Below are 21,106 nucleotides of genomic sequence, written 5' to 3'. Positions count from 1 at the left end.
TCGGGCAGAAATAGTTTGAGGCCATGTTTATTTTTGTAGACTTATATTTTATTTAATATTTCCACACAATGTTTCCGTTAACATTCATCCCGTTGACAGTAAATGGTCAAGTGTCTCTCCTTGCACTCGCTCTGTAAACTGTTCCACTAACCACGTTTGTGTAAGACGGCCTACACTGGTTAAAAAGGCACAGGTACGGAGACTCGGACCGGTTCCTACGGCAACCGCTTCCACGCCACGGAAGAGGGTTTCCTTCATTTTGTGAAGTAAGGCAGCATGGACGTACTGTAAAAGGCATTTTGATGAGCTACTTCTTTAGTTTCCTTCAGAGTTATAGGAAAGTCCTTCAGCAGGTTATAAAATAATCACATTGAAGAAACCGCATTTAACATTCACAGCATGAATACAATACAATGCAAATAGCCGCCACTCTGCGATACTCTGGAAAAGCTGACAACGCCGTGGAAGCAAAGCACCCCCCCACCTCCCCCCACCCAGGGAACTCGTTTACTGCGTCAGCCTGCTGCTCGCCCCCCTCGTGGTGAGATACATTGGAAATGCTCGTTATCTCTAATCGCTAATTAGAGCTTTAATTTGAAATTTCGTCGTGATGGTTCCAGTCATTCCTAAGCAAATTAAAACCCAGTTTGTTTAAAGAAATAGTTTGTCATTTTAGGAAATTAAAATAGATTGAAATATAGAGATGGATACAAATCTCATGTCTGCCCGTATTTCACAGCGACCGGAATGTTATTTTCACACTGGACCAAGCTGGCCGCTAAGCTAAGCTAACAACGTTCTGACTTTGGCTCATAAAAGGAGAATTGGTACCAGGATTAACATCCATCTATGCATCCTACTGTCAGAGCGTCTAGAAATATTCTCTAAAATGCTTTACTACTCATTTTAAAATATATTAGTAATTTACGGCAGCATAACGCAATTTCCCAAACTTGACATAAAAGTTCAAAATCTAGATTTTCGAAAACATTTTTGCGCAAAAATAATTGTAGTTTGAAAAGGAATTTACTGAATCTTCGTTTTAGACACCCGGCAGAGCTGATATATAGATTTGTATAAATAATTTACCATAATGTCATGCATATATGTAAAAAAAAAAAAAGAAGAAAAAAAGTTCATGGAAGCTGTTGTGAATGTTTCTCAGATGTCTCTCTTAATCGGATTCTGTTCTCAGAAACAAATGTTTTGACTCCAGGACGGTTTGAGGCGCGACGCTCTGTCCTGGTGATGATCTGGTTCCCTTCAGCAGAACATTCAGAATCATTTTTGTCCCTCGTTCTTCTGAAAGAAATCACAGTAATGCAGTTCCTCACGCCTCACTCCTCCTCCTCCTCCTCCTCCTCCTCTCTTGGCACGCCGCAGGGATAGCGCTTCACCAACTCCTCCACCTCGATCACCTCCTCCACCAGGTCACGGATCTCCTTGATGCAGCCAATGGGCTTGGCTTCAGGGCTCTCCTCCTCTGCGGTCTCAGCAGCCGGACAGGTTGCGGAATCTGCCGCCTCAGCTGACGGCTCCACGCTCGCTCCCGCCTCAGCGTCTCTGCCGCCGCCGCCGCCCTCCCTCGTGGCTTCTGTCTGGGCCTGAGGGGACGGCTCGTCGCCCCTGGTTTCGCCCGAGCTGACCGGTGATTTGCCGGAGGCCTCTGGGACCTCGTCCTCGCTGTTCTGAGCGGTTTTCATGTCCACCGTGGACTCCACCTCTGACGGGGCCATCTCACTCCCCACCGACACGGAGGCGGTCACTGGTTCTGCCTCCAGTAGCTTCATATCCATGCTGGGATGGATGTCGGATAGGAGTTCGGGTGTTTGACCACTAGGGGGAGCCTCTATGTTGATTTCGGAGTTTCCACAGTTCATCTCTTTTACGCTGCTGGGTGTAGTTACAGAAACAGTGGCCTCCGTTAAAAGGTCTTGTGGTTCATTAGTAGGGTCTCGACTTGGTGCAGGAGCTCCTCTCTGTGCTGCTGCATCTTCCACGTTGGTCTTCGTGCTTTCTGCAACCGTGGGGATTTCCGGCAACGCAACTTCGGCCTCTTTCGGAGCATCCGTCCGCTGCACCTGAGGCTCAGCGGCCATCTCCGTTGTTTCTGGCTCTGCAGAAGTCTCCTCCTTTTGGATCACCGTCTCTGGAGACGCTTCCACTTTAACCATCTGGGTCTCGCTCGCGGTGGATGTTGGGGGTCCTGCTTCCCCCACAGTGTGGAAGACTTCCGTGAGCGATGTTGGCTCTGCCTCCTCCGCAACTGTGACAATCTTAGGTGCATCTTTTTGTCCAACCACCCCCGGTGGCGTCTCAACAAGGGGCGTGTCCATCAAGTTTACGCTCTTCTCCGGCTGCCCTTCCCTCAGGAGGACGGACGACGGGCCGTTCAGCACCAGAGGCGACGGCGGCTGTGGCTCGACCGACGTCTTAAGGAGGGAGGCGAGCTCCATTGCCGGGGTACCCGGAGTGGAGACGGGCGGGGAGGAGAGGCTGGAGCGGCTGGACTGACTGAGCAGGTCTCTGCTGTCTGTGAACAGGTTGTACTTCTTCAGGCTGGCCGCCTCCTTCACCACTGCAGGGGAAAACAGGGAGGATCAGCGGCAGCTCTGTGACGCGTGTGTGTGTGTGTGTGTGTGTTGCTGATTTGTCACCGTCTGTGTAACTAATACCTTTGGTGACCTCCTTGTCCAGAGATTCCAGGAGGATGCTCTCGTAGATGTTCTCAATATGAATGAAGTTGGAGTGTTCGGCGTAGACTGACTGCTCGAGACCCTGCAGCTCCTGTGAAGAAAGACACACACACACACACACACACACACACACCGGTCATGCTCTGAAACCATGGTAGCTTTGTCGACCGTAGGTCCAGATGTGTGTGCGCGTTGTGGGACACTCACAGTTCTGCAGGAGGACAAGGTCTTCTTGATGAAGGGCAGAGTGATGTAGACCAGAGCCTCCCTGGAGATCCTCTTCCTCACCGTGCTGCTGTCGTAGTCGTATTGCTGCAGGATGCAAAGGGGAGAGAGAGACTCGTCACTTCATGTCAGGGAGGGCTTTCTCTTTTCCATATCCCCCCCCTCTCTCTCGCGCTCGCTCATGGAGGCCGATGGTCATAAATTAAAATCTGACCTTGAGCACTCTGGGTTTGGCCTTCTCAATCGCAGGGCCGGGGTTGTTGGGGTTGTCCTGGACGGCTTTGTGGAGCAGCAGCTCAAACGTGTACGCTGCATTCTCAATCAGCTGTAGCGCGCACACACACACACACACACACACACACACACACACACGATGAGATTAGAAGTTAAATGTCTCAAACACAGAGCGGGAAAAAAACGTTGTGTGAATGATCATCAGCAGACTCCAAACGTGTTCACTCACTGAAGTGCCGAGTCAATAGCTCACGTTACAATTGTGTCAGAAATGTTGACTAATAAAATGACTCAGTTGGGAAAATGCCTCCACCCACTCGACAGTATGAGATTGACAGCTGAGTGGTCTGAAGGAGGAGAGAGTGAATGAAATCCATGATACTGTAAGTAAAAGTACCAATACAATATAATAATACTTACATAAGTACCAAACTATTGGCAGTAAAGTAAACATCCCTCCCATGTGGTTTGTTTTCACTAAGCCTTGAAGGAATTGACAACCCGTGTTTTGTACCCGTGTGTGTGTGTGTGTGTGTGCGCGCGTACCTGCTGCAGGTCGATCTGAGCGCTGTAGATCACTCTTGAAATGCTGGATAAACCGAACCTCTTCTGCAGGTCCTGAAGTCTCTCCTGCAGGGAGGCAATCTTCTGGTAGCAGCTGAGCAGGTTGGGTCTGGCCATGTCTGCCAGAGCCTGAGAGACGGAGCGATGGGTCCATTTATCGATTCAGGAGAACAAATTGAGCCGTGTTCAGACTACAATCTCAGAAGGGGAAAAAATATTTTGGCTGGACACTTTCAGATGAGACCTTCATTTAAATATTCATGGGAAAATAATATATCTGGAGGTGACAGTAAAATGTGATTATTCCTCAGTTAATTGGACCATCACTGTGCATTTACTCGTTTATTTGTGAATGAGACGGGTAAAAAAAAAAAAAAAAGAACACACACACAGGAGGATGTTGCCGATTGACAAACCTTCCTCAGTTCCTCCTTGTCTGCCAGCCGCAGGACGTCCTGACACACCTGGTCCATGGCGTGTTCGCTCAGCTGACGTCCCTCCAGGAAGCCGCAGCTGACCGGCTCCATCAGCTCCTCCAGGACGGAGGCCAGGTACGGCTGGACGGACTCGGAGAACAGCTTCTCTGCTCGCGCCGACACTCTGTCTGGTGGAAGACATTGAAATGTTTATCCTCGGGTTACAGCCGGAGCCGGTTCCATTCACATTCCTCACAGGAGAGGAACGCGTTTGATCAGGCAGGTCACGGTTACCTCGGACTTTTTCCTCCAGCTGCCGTCTGGTATTGAGGATCTGGTCCATGTCGGAGTGGATGAGCACCTCCTGCTGCCGGACTGACGTTTGACATTCCTCCTTCAGTGCGGCGAGTCCCTCCAACAAACGCTCCTGGACCACGATGTACGCCGCCTCCACCGTCTGCGCACAAAGGGTTAATTCATCAAAACACGGGAGCTTTTCAGCTCACTTCATTTCTTACTGCTTGATCAAATTGAACTTGCTCTATATGAAGATTTGGAGGCATCGTAGAGTGCAGTGAACAGCAGGACTAATACATGATTCATCACTTTTCATCTGCATTGACAGTGAGCCAGCAGCATCGTCTCCCTCAGAGGATATAAAAAGGTTTCCAGTTGACTCACGGCAAACCAGACTCTCTTCCTCTCTGCCTTCTTGGATTTAAGGCAAGGCAGCAGATCTTTCTGAAGAATCGGCAGCAGCTGCTCCATCACCAGGTTGGCCATCACCTGCAAACACATAGACGGGACTTCAATCATTATCTGAACCATTTAAATTGCCTTGAACACATTGAAGATGACCAAAACCCAAAGTGATGTTGGATTGCTTTGTTTCCCGATTCAGGTGCTAGTTACTTTTTGTTTGAGAAAATGCACAATAAAATAGAGAGAGACCCATTACGTCAACGCAGATATACCAAACAAGGGACATTTAAAAGCAGTACGTTCATCAAAGAGCACCGACAAGTTTTTTTCAACACTGTCAAATGTCCCATGCATCTTGGTCACAAATCTTAAAAAGAAAAAAAACGACGAGATATGTACCTAAAGTTTTGGCCTCTAAGTTCCAGATTAACACCTTCTCTGACTATGCCGTTTGTTAGCATGGAGCGAAAACGATTCTCCACAGAAACCTCATCGTTGCTTCATGCTGCTGGAATTTTGCCGTTAAAATATTTGAAATGTTTGGCCGCGTTGGTAATGAAGCCTCTGTAAAATAACACAAACTGGAGAGAACCAAGAGCTGGATCGTCATCAAAATACACATCGAGACGTGACGTACAGTACGTGCCAGATTGTCTTCATTCCGCAGTGCAGAAGTTCATGAGAAAATATCCATGTGAAGAAATCCCCCACACCAAATCCATTCCTCAATTTCAACAAAGTGTCATTGTAATCTGGTCTCCTGTTTCTGAGAAGACCTTCTGTCTAACAGGCGAAGAACCAGCTGAGGCAGGACTGTGGTCGCCACTGGCGACACAGATCGGGCATATTTTGTGTGACGCGATGAGGCAACAAACACTATTGGATTAAATGATGTAACTCACTGTTTACTTGGTTTAAAGCAGTTTTTATAAATGACTATAAAAGGTCAATAGACATGTTGGTGATTAGTGAGTCTGTGCCCCCCCCCACACACACACACACACACACACACACACACACACACACTCCAAATAACAGTTTGTAAAGTCTGAGACCTTGACAGATTTATGATTTTGATGCAGTGGTTATTAAACTCAGTGAAACGGTTTCAGCAGCCAATATTTCACTCATTCCACTCATGTCTCTCTCACAGGTGTGTGTGTGAGTGAGTGAGTGAGTGAGTGAGTGAGTGAGTGAGTGAGTGAGTGAGTGAGTGAGTGAGTGAGTGAGTGAGTGAGTGAGTGAGTGAGTGAGTGAGTGAGAGAGAGAGAGAGTGTGTCAGACGAGGGCTATGTACATGAAGGAAAAAATGCCGGTGAATGAGTGCACGGCTGTGTACTTTGTTGTGCATTCTTACTTCTCCTGCAGCGAGTCAAACTTCCTGTCAACCTCCGACTAATTGTGACTCAACACAATGTGAGCGAAGAGAAACACAATGGAGCATTTACGTCGTTATGAGGGAGGATTTCTGCACCGCTTTAAAAGAGAACAGAGAGAAAAAAAACAGCAGGAAGCACAACGGCAGAGCAGAGAGCTCGGGGAGGGAGGAGGAAGGAAGGAGAGCGTAATGAGGACGGTCCGAGTGGACCAAAGGCGCTCGTCCTCCATGTGTTCTCTCTGCTGCTGGAAGTTTACACGGAGAGGACGCAAATGAGGCGTGACCGTGATGAGCCGACGCCCTGCGTCCTTCCATCATGCAGCTACGCCGCAGTCAGTATACAGGAAACAATGAGAGCCATTTAATCGCTCGGTCTCTGTCAGAAAGCGTGAATTAATGAATTCAGGATTTCTAGGTTGCTGTGTAGCCTTTGGGAAATAATCGTTTATTGGTGGATCCATATTTTAGTGTTAGATTCTCACATATCACCTTGCCACCTTTAGAGAAACGTGGACCACTAGATTCTAAAGTGTGCGTGAGCGTGCATTCTATTACTAAGTGTCATGCTCTGTGTGAGAAACCGGTGCTTCTTTGTGTTGTTTATAAGTTTGATCCAGTAGGAACAAATGTCTGAAAAGGCATCATCATCATCATCACTTCACCAGTGACACAGTTCAGCCAGTGTGCCGCTCCCCTGACAGATGTTCTGGTCTAACAGCGGAACATCTGTTTCATGAATGTTTCGGTCGTCTTCGGGAAGGAGTTGCACTCTTTGACAGACACAACGGTTCATCTCCCAGCGGAGGAGAAGTTGTAGCATTTCGGTCTCATCCGTTATGTTGCGTTTCGAAGCACCTTTGTCCTGTTATAGTCTGCACATTGTTTGATTTTCTTTGTGAGTAAGCTCACAAATACCCAGCTCACATATGTGAAGTACAGATTTAGGTCGTGGTTAGCCTAGCTTAGCATAACACCCGGAAACGCTCGCTGATAACCACATTCTCATTTCTCGTTTGTTTAAAAATCTCCTCTCGGAAAAAACACTCAGCAACGCACGGAGTGCACTTTCCGAAAGTCATTCCTTTGTTGGAGATGAATCCTGTAAGCGTTTGTTGGCTGCAGGGAAGCGGTTGTGGGAACGTACCCTGACATCGCTTCCTATCAGCATGTCCCAGGGCTCGTATTGGCCTTTGTCCTGCCTGTAGAGCTGGATGGCTTTGAGGAAGGCCTGCACTTCACACGTCTTCTTCTTCAGGAAGTCTGAGAGAGAGCGAAGCGATGGAGAGATTAACAACACAAATAACGTGTCGTCGCTCGGACGTGTTCGCATTACTCCGAGTCCAGATGTGATTCAATGCTTTGGCGACCGGCTCGGCAGCAGAGATGTTATGCTACGACTTCATTATGGAAAAAAAAAAAAGACCGCTTCTGCTCTTCAGATGTGGTGTGGCAAGTCTGTTGTCATGGCAACTGCCGAAAGTGATTAAAGTGATGTCGTGCAACCTAAATCCGTCCACTGTGCCGTCGAATCATTTCACAAGAGTGAAAAATATGTTATTGGTGACCATGTGGTGAGAAATGAATGTCATTTTCAATCAATTTGATTCTTTAGGTATTTCTTTCCATATCAGGGCAACTAACTGTGGTTATCGTTATCGAGTCATAGGTTGTAAAATGTCTCTTAATACTGAAACTGTCGGTCACAATGTCCAAAACCCAAAGATATTTAATGTACTATTGCACTGCTGTAAGAAGACCAGCAGCCTGGAGCCGGAGAAGGTCTGACATTCTTATTAAGAAATAAATTGGAAACATTAAATTGATGAGCTAAACTGCGGCTAACTAATTTTGGTCCACTAAAGCGAAAGGCTTTTTTTGTGTTTTTAACAAGTACTCAATCTCAGTACTCCGTGGTGCCAAATACTGAAAACTATAAACGCTGTCAGTTATAATCTCTCGCCTTCTTTCTATTCCTGTTCACAGATATTTCCTGATTTAAAACAGGAACATTTTACCAACACCAACCTGCATTTCACGTAATTAAGTCAAAGTAAGTGTCAAATGTTAAATGATACCAAGCCCTAAAAGAGAATAAGCCACCGTGCCCTCGTTTATGAGAGAAGGTGAACCTGCTGTGGTGTATTTGCAGCGCCTGCATCTTGCGGCAGAATCTCACCGTGGTTCTGGTGTCTGATGCAGTCCGACAGGATGGAGAGGAAGGCCTCTTTTTTGGCCTCGTTTCTGAAGCAGAAGTAGTAGTCTCTCCTGTAGGGCAGACGCAGGTAAACGGGGAACTGCCCGGGCATCCCCGACAGAGGAGGAGCAAAGTCCTCCTTCGCGCCTGAAACACAAAACGTGGGGGATCAGCTCATCGCTCCACCGATGTTGTTTTAGCTAAACTGGCAGATGAATGTTAGTGTTGCCACACAATGGAAGTACATGTTATGATCCAAGTGCTTTTGTTGTGTTTGGAAATGACACGTGTTGTTTCACTTCTGCGCTCCATGTGTTGAACCCATTTAAAGCCAGAACACTTGATGATTCATCACCGTTTCTCAAAGGCCTTTAACAGACTGAGAGATGCACGAATGACTCCTCAGGGTTCATACATGTTTTTAGGCTGCTCTCCGTTTTAAACCACTTAACCAGATGAGACTTTGACTTCCTTCAAGTCAAAACAAAACGGCACCCCAGGTCAACAAAATATCTCCTTCACAGGAGTAAAGAATTGACTGTTAATGGTGAAAGTCTACACGCTCAGATGGATATTCAATGTCAGTGAAGTCAACAACTACAAAGCTATTAATACATATAATAAATAAAATAAACAGACTATTTATATAGATAGTTTAGTACAACATACAGTGGTTATGGCCATTAAAGTAAACAGGCAAAACCTTCTACTTGATGAGAATTAGTTATTTTCATTATGAATTAACGGAATTCAAACACAATAGGAGGGTAAATCTGTGAATTGATTTATTTACAGAGTCTGCTGGTGCCTCTGACCTGCTGCCTTTAAACAGGCCAGTAAAAGCAGTTTGGACCACACACACGGAAGGCAGCAGTATTCTGAGGCTGTCCGTTGCTCACTCGGGGGCTTTTTGTGGGCGAAGCCACTCAGTGAATACTTTGGAAACAGTCTGGATGAGAGCGTGTCCCGACCTGCCTGCTGTTACACCGCAGACCGTTAAAAGAAGAATTCCACCTGATGTTATCGCTACAATCATATCAAGAGGTACAACATTCTGAGCCTGATTTCATGACAGCCACAGGCTGTTTGCTGCAGCCAGAGGACTCACGAGGGGGAATGCACACAGCCAAACTGGAATGTGCGTTTTTAATTTGTGTTTAAACCAACTAATCAATCAACACGATCAAAGTTCTGGATTACGTTGCATGTGCGGTATCAATAATTAAAGTGTATCTTATGCTGAAAGGAACAGGCAACAGATTAAATATTCGCTGCTAGACGATGATGTAATATTCGGTCATCGGGCTCAGCAGCTTCAGTTTGGACTCTTCTGCCACGGATTACGAATTGTTCCTCTTCTAGTTAAATATGTATTGAACCAATGCAGATTAATTACATTTCTCCATCTGTGCAAGAAGTTGATGCTCTGTATTCCTTTATTTCCCAAAGAGGTATCAGGTATCTTTTACTCACTGGTGTCATCGGGGAAGCACTTGTCCACCATGACCATGTACTTCTCCTCCGTGGTCAGGACGGTGCCCCCTGTAGGCAGCAGATTCTGACGGGGAGGAATCCCTTTGACAAAGCTCTGGTGAAAGGAATAGATAAAGAACAGAGGGTCAGAAGAAATGGGTCGCTTGGTGCGGGAGCAAGTAGATCCATGGGACACTTTTGGCATTTGACTGTGACGCTCACCTCCAGGCCGTCGTGACACTCCAGGCAATAGTTGGCTCTCACCACCACGTACCTCTCCCTCCACTTCCTGGTGTCGTCAAAGTAAAGGACGGGATCCTCGTACAGGACCTCGCCCCCCTCAGGAGCCCCCTGGACAGCACACACACGTACAATTAACTCAGGTAAACATGTGGAAAAGTGAGCTGATCGCTGGTCACATTTAATGGTTTTTCCATTCCGGCTGTTGACTTTTCATCACAGCTTTCACGGCGCTTCCGTCTTTGCCGACTGCTCGCAGTCTCGCACAGCTGGATGACGTCACGGATGTTTAGTCACACATGCACATGTGCTTACTGCTGTGTGGTTACCCTGCCAACCCGTAAACCAAACCACTCTGACTCATTGGAACCATTCTTGAAGAGTGAGTCCGGACCGGAGGGGTTTGGCGCCGGTGCAGACACTTACCCTCTGTTTGAGCAGCTGTGTGATCTTCTCCTTGTGCTGCTCCAGGTCATCTTCGACCTTGGAGAAACGAGCCAGGGAGAACTGCTTCCTGTAGTACGGACTGAACTCGCTCAGCTCGGCCTCGGCCCGGCCTGCAGGAGCACACAGGGGGGAGGAGAAGGAACAATGGTTACTCGCTGGTCTTTAGTGGCAAATTAAGCACTGGTTACACTTGAATACTGAGCCAAAGCCTTAAAGTTGGACTCTTGGTCAGGTTTCAGACTGACAATAAGACCGGGGTCGCTCCACAGGGGGCGTGTTGTTTCAGGTAGGGGAGGACATGTGAACCAGGACGTCCGGTTTGAATACTATTCAAACACAAAAACAGGTACAGACCTGCAACCAGATTACTGACAAGAGATCCACAAACGTGGGTGAGGGGGGTGGGGGGGGGGGGGGGGGGGGGCGGAGGGTCCCAGCAAGACTACAAAAAACCAGGCCATAAAAGTACATTCTGCACAGGGTGATGAAAAGAAAACTAAAACACACCACTCAAATGTAATGCATCTAAAATGCATGTGACATTTTATAAACTACCAGGAACTGTTGGTTATTAAATCAGTTTGTTGCAGCATATTTTACTTTATATCCTGAACAGTTAACGAACACCTGGTTCCAGTCTTTATGCTAAGCTAAGCTAATCAAGACCTGATTAAACTCACAAAGACATAGACTGATTTCCATCAAAATTTCTCAATCCCCTTGGATTATTGTCCCAATTGTTTAGAAAGAAAACAAAGCGCAACTAAAGAAACCTAAAACCAAACCACATGAAACTTCATTTGTCAAAACCGCCCAAAACCTTTGGATGTTTATGCAGCGTAGCGTGAGCCAAAAAACTCTCTCTCACACACACACACACACACACACGGAGGGGTGACACAAAGCTTTCTTGCAAACGAAACCTGAGCTCATCTATGTGCTCATTTTCCATCTCTTTCTTGGCGCTGAGGCGCGCCGAGGTCTTCCTCCAGCCTGGATAACAAACAACAGCTGATGTCACACGGTTCCCGGGTCGATCTGCAGAATACTGTCATCGGAAAGCCAAGGCTGCTGTTGTGACTGCTGATGTGTCTCTCTCTCTCTGTATCATTACTCTAATTTCTATCTAATCAGACTCTGTGTGTCTCTCTGTGAGGAGACACAACCACATCTTTCACGTTGTCCCTCTTGTGGTCCGTCAACCTAAGACTAGCTGGCAGTACACTTTGAGAGAGAAAAGAGAACTCGCTCAGATTTCACTTCGCTGTTGTTTGAAGCAGGCCAGATTGCCGACGCGGAGGGATTCGGTTTCTTAGGAGAAACAGAACTCTGAATAGTCTCCTCTCTGCACAGGCTGCAAAATCACATCACAAAAAAAATAATAATGATAATAATAATTTAATGAGTATTCACGCAGCCTTAACTGCTCAATGTCCACAAGCTATTAGAGGTAGTTCCCTGCGACACATCCTCCACTAAATGGATAAACATGCCCGAACAGGAGGCTGCTGTGTATTGTCTCCCTCACTGTATATTCAGTGTTAATGTCGGGGTCAATGTGCTCCGTCATTATCTCTCTGGGGTGTTTTGTAGCCGGCACGATGGCACGGCGCCACGACAACTCGACTCCACGTCACTATGGTAACAGAAGCTGTGGCGCTGCATCGCAATGTATGTCTCGGTTAGAGATGAATTTAGAAAACAAGAGTCGTGAAGGGAAAATACAAGCAGGGGTTTCTTTGGCTCGGTTACAGGGTGAAGAAACAATTCCAGGTTCAATGATCAAAATGTAATTGTTGTGTTTATTTGGTAGTTTAATACACATTATGAATTCAAATGTGTCAAAGCAGCGGCTGTTTCTTCCTCAGCGGCGGCAGTTTGTAGCTGTGGATGGCGGATCTCAGAGGACCTCCTTGTTATTTCCTCAGTCCTAAACAATGGCGTGTGTACAAAAAGGGTTAGCTGGCGTCTCGCCTCCACATTGACCCACATGAGCAGTCTACTTATACCTCCAACGATCAGCTAACAGAGTGGATATCCTGCTCCCAGACGAGGGCAGTTTCCATTTCCGGGCCAAGAACACTCCACAGGGATGCGCTTTCATTGGTGGATGGTTAAATTGGAGAAACGACACCTAGCCAAATTTCCATCAAAGTATTTGTGGATATTTGGGGGCCGAATTTAAAGATTACCCCCAGAGTTTGAACCCTTTCTCTCAGCACAACATACAACTTTACAGGTGAGAGATCTAAACATAACTCATGGGTGGTTGATCTGGGTTCAAAATAGACATGATGAGGTTATATAATCCAAGCCTGTTCGAAACTGCCAAAGTGTTTGACTTGGTGATCTGAAGGCAAATGTGCTGCATACGTTTCATGCAAAAGCTTTTGGACACTCAGATCATTAACAATTTAAGTTGTGGGTGCATAGCTAACTCTTCCCTTTTGCATTAATCTTCCCTAAAAGTCTCCTCTAGCACCACAAACGTGACACTTTTAGACTGGCTAGTGGTTTGGTTCGAAGAAAATTTAGTGCACCCCAGAAGAGGTAAATATCCTGGCATCTCATTGACGTCACTGGAAAGAAAAGGACAGACTCTGCATATGTGATCGTCTGTGCAGCCTGCCGTCCTACTTCTGCCTGACAGCACCCAGTCAGGCTGCAGGTTAACCTGGTTTTCCAATAAAGAGAAGCTGTGAACAATCACAGAGAGAATCAAACACAAATGAGGATTTATTCTCCGATCCCCGAGGGGACGCGGTGCACAGACATAGTATTTTATTTGTGAGCCTTTCCGAGGTTTGATCTTCTCTGGCTGCCAGCTGGGAGACAGATACACGTCTTCTAGTATAATTGACTCATTCTTTGCATTTCGAGAACGCTGCAGCACAAATTCACAGTGTAGAAAGAACCTCTGCTTCAGTGACTCCTCCTCCTCCAGCGAGTTCATCTTGGCTCGCGCTACTTAGGAGTTGATTTGAATGGCTTTGAAAAGGCTTTGTTTTGTTGCTTTTAAAAGGTTTAGAGTTTATCAAAGAAAATAACTTCAGCTCACTGCTGTGACAAAGTGAGCACTGTGTAAATATTATCCAGCCATGTTTAATTTTAGTTTTGCATTGCAACACTTATCACTATAAATTGAGATATGTTATCTGCATATGCAGCCTGGCCCAGACCCTCCTGCCCACCCTTAGTTTTTAGTTGCCCACAGCTGGGACAACTCCAACATTATCCGCTAAAATAATCACTGAGTTTCCACAACTAATGCTTTTCTTTTGTTGCCTTTCCCCCCAGGGATACGTCTTATTAATTAGCAGGACTATAAATGAGCCAGTGTAAGCCATCTGCCTGCTTCTCATTGGAGTCCTGGCACGAGTACAAATCCTCAAATTAAAGCTGAACATTGTGCAAAAGGGAAAAACACACACACATTGTGAAGACACTAGTGGAAAGTAAAACAAATTGGGTCATTCAGAGCAAATTAACCACAGCCGGCATTGGCCTCTAAACTTGTGTACGGACACAACAGCAACTGACAGCAACTTTTTCCAATACTTGTTTTTCAACCAGAGGATGGAAACGCACTGAGCGACAGGTAGACTACGACCGAGGACCACACAACTTCTCACATGTTGCAGCGCTTAGCTCTCAACGGGTGTCCATCAAAAGACGGCTCGCTGTGTTCATTTATGCTGCCATCTGTGCACAGAGAGAAACCAGCTAAGGAGAGCAGACCAGACTAGAGGGCATTCACACGCACGTCGCCCTGTTCCAACACCGACGTCTCCTATATGCATCACTCACAACGGTCCAGATCTTAGTTAATATGAAAATGAGTTCTACACCTGCAGATTTGAGTTAGTAAACTCCTCTGCAAGCATGTGCAGCCTGTCTTGAATAAACAGACAAGTGTATTATCTTCATCAACCTAAATATTCTAAATATTGCAGACGATAAGCTTTCCATTTTGCAAAAAGGCATTTTATCGCTGCAATCCTTCCACAACTCTCTAAACACACAGAACGACACCGGGGTAAAAAACATTCTGTCCTCTAACAGAAACATGCCCTGGTATGCGAGTGTCTGGAATGTGAACTATGAGCGAGAGTCGTGTTAAGTGATTCGGCAGCAGCTCGACTGACAACCCGCCGCTGCGCTGGAGAGACCTGCTCTTCCACCTTCAACGTTCACGAGCGAGAGGGACGGAGCGGTTGACGCGCTGAAACACGAGGCTCCCTGCAGGCTTCGCTCAAATGGAGATGATTCAACTCGGCCTTTGAATTGGAAGTGAAAAATGAGGCCAATTTAAATCGGTGAATGCTAGAAAGCACCCAGAGAGCCTCCTCAGTGGGTGTGTTTCATCACAAAGACGGACCCTTTAACCTTAATGCCGTAAGCCCCCCTGGGTGCTTCTTCCACGCAAAACAGTTTATTGAGTAAATGCAGCAGTTGTCAAAGCTCCGACCTAAATTAAGCTCAAGACCAGATCTGGGCGACACCTCGTGTGAACATGTCTGAGGTCCAGGGCGAGTGTGTGTCAGACATTGTTAGCACTGATCATTTGTTCTAGCGAACACGCATGGTGATTACTTGGAAGTATGTACAACCACTGCAGACGACCTACGGGTTTAAAAGTCTCCGAAATCCACACGACATGACAGATCTCAATCAAGCATGATCTAAAATTGTGCAGTTCAAAACTACATTAAAATCAATCAAATATTATTCAATATATAATTCATGTTATTTTGTACACAAAAATTAAGGTATTACGTTTCTGAAACTTCTGAAGCTCAAAGATGGGATGTGTGTATGCTCAGTCGGGAAATACTAGTCAGTGCGAGGCGGAAAAATGTTGGACAAAGATACAATAGGTGTGTGTGTGTGTGTGTGTGTTTTTCTAATTTCAACCATCATCAACTCATTGCAATTTATTAAGCAACAAATCTAAAGTCACTCCAGTTACAGAGGGAGCTTTTGTGCCAACGTGCTCCCAATGACGATGCGATCAGATTGATGTTCAGCAGGTTTACGGTTTACCTTGTAAACATGCGATCATTAGTTAGTACGCAGTAAACACAGTGTGCAGCTCGGGGCCCTGCAGGCATTTGCATACAAACCAAAGTGACACATTCAAATGATTGAAACCAGATGATGTCCCGTCCTGCTCTCCTTTAACCCGTCTCCCAGGTTGCGATTCCATTTCCTGATCCGAACAAAGGCTGGGGGCACGACTCACCCCAACTAAAAGAAACAAACATGTTTTGTTGCAAAATCATTTGGCGTCGACGTGTGTCATGAAAAGTCGTTTTGTTGCGCAGTAGAATCATTGTTGGGAGCCTTTCCGTGTTCAGCGCAGTTAAAAAAGGGCGTTGTGGGTTTCTTGCTGATGGTCAGGGACTCGTCCCGAGGCTCAGCTCCCTGCCTTGTTTGCCGTGATATTACATAAGAGACACAAGACACAGGGGGAATCTTCCATAGTGATAGAGAGCTGCACTTGAAAAGGACGCCCGTCTGATGCGCAGGCGCTCCGTCAGATGGGCGTCGCCTTGTCGGAGCGTTTCTGAAAGAATAATAAAACTCATCTGCCCATTTTACGAGCTGCAGAGCCTGTTTGACGCTTCCGTGCCATCATACCTGGCTGATGAGGGCAAAGAACGTCAAGGTCATGATGCCCAGCTCTTCCTCCAGGTCCTTCTGTTTACACTCAAACAGGCCAAATACGTGAACTGAACAACGGGGAGAAAAAGCTCCACCTGCGCTGAGCTCCAAGCACAAAAGATGTTTGATAAGAAAGTTCATTTCAGAGAGCTGGAGGATGTGGCGATTCTCTACTTTAATACGTACTTGTAAGTACATACTTTCTTTCTTGGCGGTACTTTCAAGGTGTGAATAGCAGCAGAGTTGCAGTATTTGCATTGTGTTTGGTGGACACTGACAGATGTGCAAACAACAGGCGGGTTTAAAGCAGAGGGCAGCAGCCGCTTCCTCTCTTTGTGGAAAGCCGTGAATTCAGATCTAAAACCGGGTGGGCGGGTTGGGGGCTTTCACGGTCTCTCAGCTCCTCGGAATATCTGAGGGATTGTGTAATGGCAGCTGGAGTGACTGAGGCGAAACCAAAGAACCTCCACGGTGACTTCATCGACGCTACAATCATGTGTTCTGACTGGAACCAATCCGCCGCACTTTTAAAAAGTGCACACAACACACATGAGGATCTTTTTTTTCTTCTTCTACTTGGACACATGGTGCAATGCTGCACGCTGAGCCGGGTGAACATTCTCTGGAGCCAGGTGGGACACAAACCGTTTTAGTAACACATCACATGTGAAGTGAAAATGTACGGCCTTTCAAAGCAGAGCGCACCTACTTCAGTTAAAGTCCTTCGGTGCTCCGGAGCCGCTTTTCTACAAGTGGCTCCTCATTTTGTGTATTTAAAAAAAAGCCACACGTCTGCATTTCTAAACATGAATGTAAACAATTTGGGATTTTCGAAGTCTCAATGGAGGAAAAATATTAAATAGAACTCATGAAGCACAACACACACACACAACACGTTTTGGTGAGCAATACTGAACATAAACATTTACCACAACTATCACACGCGCAATGTTTCCATTTACGGCAACATGCTTGGTACCAGCAGAGCGTTTCAACGTGTCTGCTGTGCCGTAAACACGGCACGTCGGGAAGAAGACGTGCACCGTGCTCGCGGATGTCTGCTGATCCAATCCCAACGCGTCACCAGTCACGCAGCGGCCGTGGTGAGACGAGCAGTGCTTTGGGAAACAGTTCAAACTATTGAGTCACGCAGGAACTCCTCAGAGCAGACACAGATCTCGTGTCCCTCTTGAGCTTCTCCTCTTTGGTAAAACACGTGGCGGACAAACAAAGAGCCACCGCTCTGCCAGATGACGCTTGGGAGCGTGCAGAACATCTCCACCGGTGGTTCGGTGTGTTCCTTTTCTGGAGGACCCGGACACAAGTCATTGTACAACGCACACGTATGATGTCCAAGTACCACCAGATCGAGTTGGAAATGAGAGAAAAGGGTTTGCGTCGTGACATCAAACAGTCCAAACTCAAGGACAAATGTTTGGAGTCATCGGCCTCATGACTCAATTGTAGCCTTGTCCAACCCAACCCAGTAAACTACCACCAAATATTCAACAAACACTCCCATAACCACACACACACACACACACACACACACACACACACACACACACACACACACACACACACGTCACTGCTGCTGGCTGAGAGAGAGGAGTGCTTCCACAAAGACAAACGGATGCACAGCGTCCCCGCAACAAGGTCGCCCTCCGCTAAAACCACCCGGCCAGGAAAAGCTGAGGAGGGGAACGATGGGAGCGAAAGGCTCGTCCCAGAGTGCGAGCGGACTGAGCTGCTTTGACGAAGGACCCCGTAAAAAACAAGAGAGCTGGCTGCTTCCAACATCGACCACAAGCACACGCACATCGCCTTATGGGGGCGAGAACCAGCGTGCAGAGCGAGGGGACGTCAACGGTGACAAGAAAATCTGTAGAACCCCACGACAGGGCGTGGCACAAGATTTTTACTCTTATATTTTCAATGTACGATACTCCGTAACCTAGGCAACAGCCATCAAGGCCCTTTCCCAGATTCCATTCTGAGGCCAATAAGAGCTCAAAAGGAGACCAGATTATTCTTTAACAATCACTGTTGCCAGTTTAGTCGGTTGCCTTTTGTTTACGCCTTGACCTTTTTCCCCTTAGTTTTTTCATACTTTTCACCTTTGGTTTGTTTCGTTTACAACAACGTTTATCCCTGAGCGGTGACCCCCGCCTGTTGTCCGTGTGACCCAAGGAGCCAAACGATCCGGCAACACAGGGGTTTCGAGAATTTGTGACAAAGCGCCAGAAGACATTGTTAAAAAAACAAAGACAGTTCCAGCTGTTCCATATTGAAACCTAATCTTCCTCTGGATGTCACTGCATGTCAGCACACACACACACACACACAGTCGATCCACTCCTTAAAGTGCCATGAGTGCCTAGGAGCTGATGTGCAGCCTGGAGAAACAGGTTCCAGTCCTCCTGAGTACGTGCCAGAGCCAAGCAGACACAGCTGAACTTTACCAGCCTCAGGGAGGGAAATTATCCCTCCGGCAAGTTCCAACAACTCACTGATTCTTATTTATTTTGGACAAAACAAGACATGTGGAGACATTGGCATAGTTGAAGAAAAGGGTTTTACTACGCTCTCACGTTCTATAGACAAAGCAATTCATTGAGAAAATGAGTTAAAATCGCTAATGTGAATAATCTTTAGTCACACCTGTAAAAAGATACCAGTCCATAAATGTCTCCGGTCAGCTGGTCGCTGCTGGTCGTCTCGCCCTCACTTTGTTATGCCAACATGTTCAGTGGAAACTGACCCAGCAAGAAAAGTCACATCAACAACTATGCAGATTTATTTTGTGACCGAGAGAAGATTAATATTTGAAGATGTTTTCAATGTATCCATAGTCGAAGCCCTAATCGGTCACAAGCACATTCTTTCATTCCCAAAAAGCCACAAAGCTGCCGCTGTTTTTCCATTTGTTAAAGTAGGAAGTTGTTTAAAAGTTGCTTAATGAAGCAGCTCAAATAAAATGTACTGCATCTTCATTAAAAGCAATTTTCTGATCAAATATTTTGAGCTGAGCCGAGTGACCTGATTTGTGGATGTTGGCACACTGCACCTGTCAGAACCCAAGTCTCTCTATCACACAAAAGCCATGACGACAACAACAAAGACACCTTTTGTCTACTCCACATATCCACCACGGGACGCACCCAGCAACAGAGGACACAAGACACTAAGAGGGAAACAGGTCTTGGACCTCTGTACCATCTCACTTTTCTGTTCCCCTGCAGGACTGGAAAGGCCGGAGGGACCTGATCCGCCCTCCACAGTGATCCTTTGCACTGGAAGCACTGACAGGGGCGTTAAAAGCCTCCCGAGTTTATCGCCTGTCAGTCAGAAGCAGGATTTAAGTCTCAATAAGTCATTTCTGTGGAAAACTACGAGACCAGGCTGGAAGTTCTTCCGAGTGAAATTGATCACTTGTTTGTTTGTCCACAGAAAGTCTCAGCTGAGCCACATCGATTTGAGTGGGAATCCGACCAATCGGGGAAGAGAAGATGAGATGAGATGAGATCAATCCGTGATTGATTCGCCCCTTTGCGCTCGGACACGAGGCTCCACGGGAACACACCGACTAACGAGTGGAAGTTCTCCCGTGGAAACCCACGCAGATTGGGTGTTGAAGGAAACGCGGTGCGTCCTCGACGCGTCACTCCAAACCGTGAACGTTTGCAGCGTCCTTTATTTTGCCAAATGATCGTATACATGTAAAATATCTTCATTCACCTTTTATGAAGTTGGAATTGGCGTCATCCAGCAGACTGGACGCGGAGTTGCCCATGGCGCTGGTGCTGCTGCTGGGAGCGGATCCGCGGGTTGAAGGTTCAGTCCTCAGGTAGCCTACTAACACCGACTCATCGGTGTGCAGCAGCAGGGAGGGAGAGGGGGAGAAAGAACACGCCCTCTTCCTCCTCCCTTTCCCCCCTCACGCTGTGCCATGGAGTGACGCGCGGAACGGAAAGCCTGCTCACTTCTTCCCTCCCGGTAAACAGGCGCGATGCTCCGCGGGCTCAGCTGCTCCCGTTACGCAATGCAGCAGCGATCCAGCGACGCACGCGTCTCACTCACTTGGATCAATGGTGTAACGTGGTTTATTCTGACATACTCGTGTGTTCTAGTATTAACGAGTCATCTGTTTGCAGTAGTGGAAAGTGTTTTGCTACTTAAATTTGATGTTACGTTGTACTTCATCTTAGAGGGGAATGTTTCCTTTTTTCATTTGCTTTATTTGACATGAGTTGGTTACTTTCCCCCGGTCTAATGAGCCTAAATGCTGATTATAATCCGAGAATATAAAATGTGTTATTCAGACACTAGACTTTCTCCATCATGAGTTTATATATGAGTATAAAGTGCTTCTGTGAGGCTCAAAACCAGCAGTCCAGTGTCACCCGTGGCAACAGGGCAGGAACCAATGAAAACAGACATGTTCACACACACACACACACAGCTAAACAAAAACAGTCCATCTGTATGCAGCTTAAGAAAAAGGACAAAGATCTTGATACAGTTGCCTCTAATTTACAGTTTGTTCTTAATTCGTTTTTTTGGGGCAATAAGGTGTGTTTGCCGTACAATGTTATTTAACTTGGGACTATTTGTTCTTATTTTGAAATGCACTGTAACTTTTACTCTGCCGGATTTACCTTTCTGTATAGTGGTCTATATCTTTTCTTGAGATACCTTGTTACCTATAGTTGCCATATAAATAAACCTTGCTATTAAAACCATATCTCTGAAGTACTCTCCTCAAAGTTATGAGCTGTGTTTGTATCTGAGCTTATTTGTAGAACTAGAATTGTAGTTCTGAAGTTCTGAAATGCATCTGTGCGTGTTTGACTGAGCGACTGAAAGAATTGCA

The 21,106-nt window shown here is 46.5% G+C and overlaps 1 protein-coding gene across 2 annotated transcripts; it reads right to left on the bottom strand.

Annotated features, from left to right (window-relative positions):
• Window positions 1-26: 26 nt before the first annotated feature.
• On the bottom strand, window positions 27-20,327 carry niban1a (niban apoptosis regulator 1a). Of its 2 annotated transcripts, XM_040183583.2 has the most exons (14): window positions 19,972-20,327; window positions 10,549-10,679; window positions 10,105-10,233; window positions 9,883-9,997; window positions 8,392-8,556; window positions 7,360-7,475; window positions 4,817-4,921; window positions 4,430-4,592; window positions 4,136-4,323; window positions 3,702-3,848; window positions 3,136-3,246; window positions 2,904-3,008; window positions 2,676-2,787; window positions 27-2,578 (listed from the first exon to the last, which is right to left on the bottom strand). In XM_040183583.2, exons 1-14 carry the CDS (start codon window positions 20,024-20,026, stop codon window positions 1,338-1,340), a joined length of 2,883 nt encoding a protein of 960 aa, XP_040039517.2. In that variant the 5' UTR covers window positions 20,027-20,327; the 3' UTR covers window positions 27-1,337. The 2 variants fall into 2 exon arrangements, with proteins under 2 accessions (XP_040039517.2, XP_077964030.1); XM_078107904.1 differs by lacking the exon at window positions 10,549-10,679 and having other exon boundaries at window positions 19,972-20,112.
• Window positions 20,328-21,106: the final 779 nt, after the last annotated feature.

Source organism: Gasterosteus aculeatus, chromosome 8, assembly GCF_964276395.1.
Source record: "Gasterosteus aculeatus chromosome 8, fGasAcu3.hap1.1, whole genome shotgun sequence".
NCBI lineage: Eukaryota > Metazoa > Chordata > Actinopteri > Perciformes > Gasterosteidae > Gasterosteus > Gasterosteus aculeatus.
Note: the sequence above shows the minus strand (reverse complement) of the source record. Positions and strands in the feature narration are given on the sequence as shown.

Bases quoted from the DNA above. Each gene is read 5' to 3' on its own strand.
- niban1a (XM_040183583.2), bottom strand. From the start codon at position 20,026: ATGGGCAACTCCGCGTCCAGTCTGCTGGATGACGCCAATTCCAACTTC. The intron at 4,593-4,816 runs GTGAGTCAACTG...CTTTGTGCGCAG, and splicing joins GGAAGAGAGTCTGGTTTGCC to ACGGTGGAGGCGGCGTACAT. The intron at 3,247-3,701 runs GTACGCGCGCAC...TGCGCGCTACAG, and splicing joins CTCAGATCGACCTGCAGCAG to CTGATTGAGAATGCAGCGTA.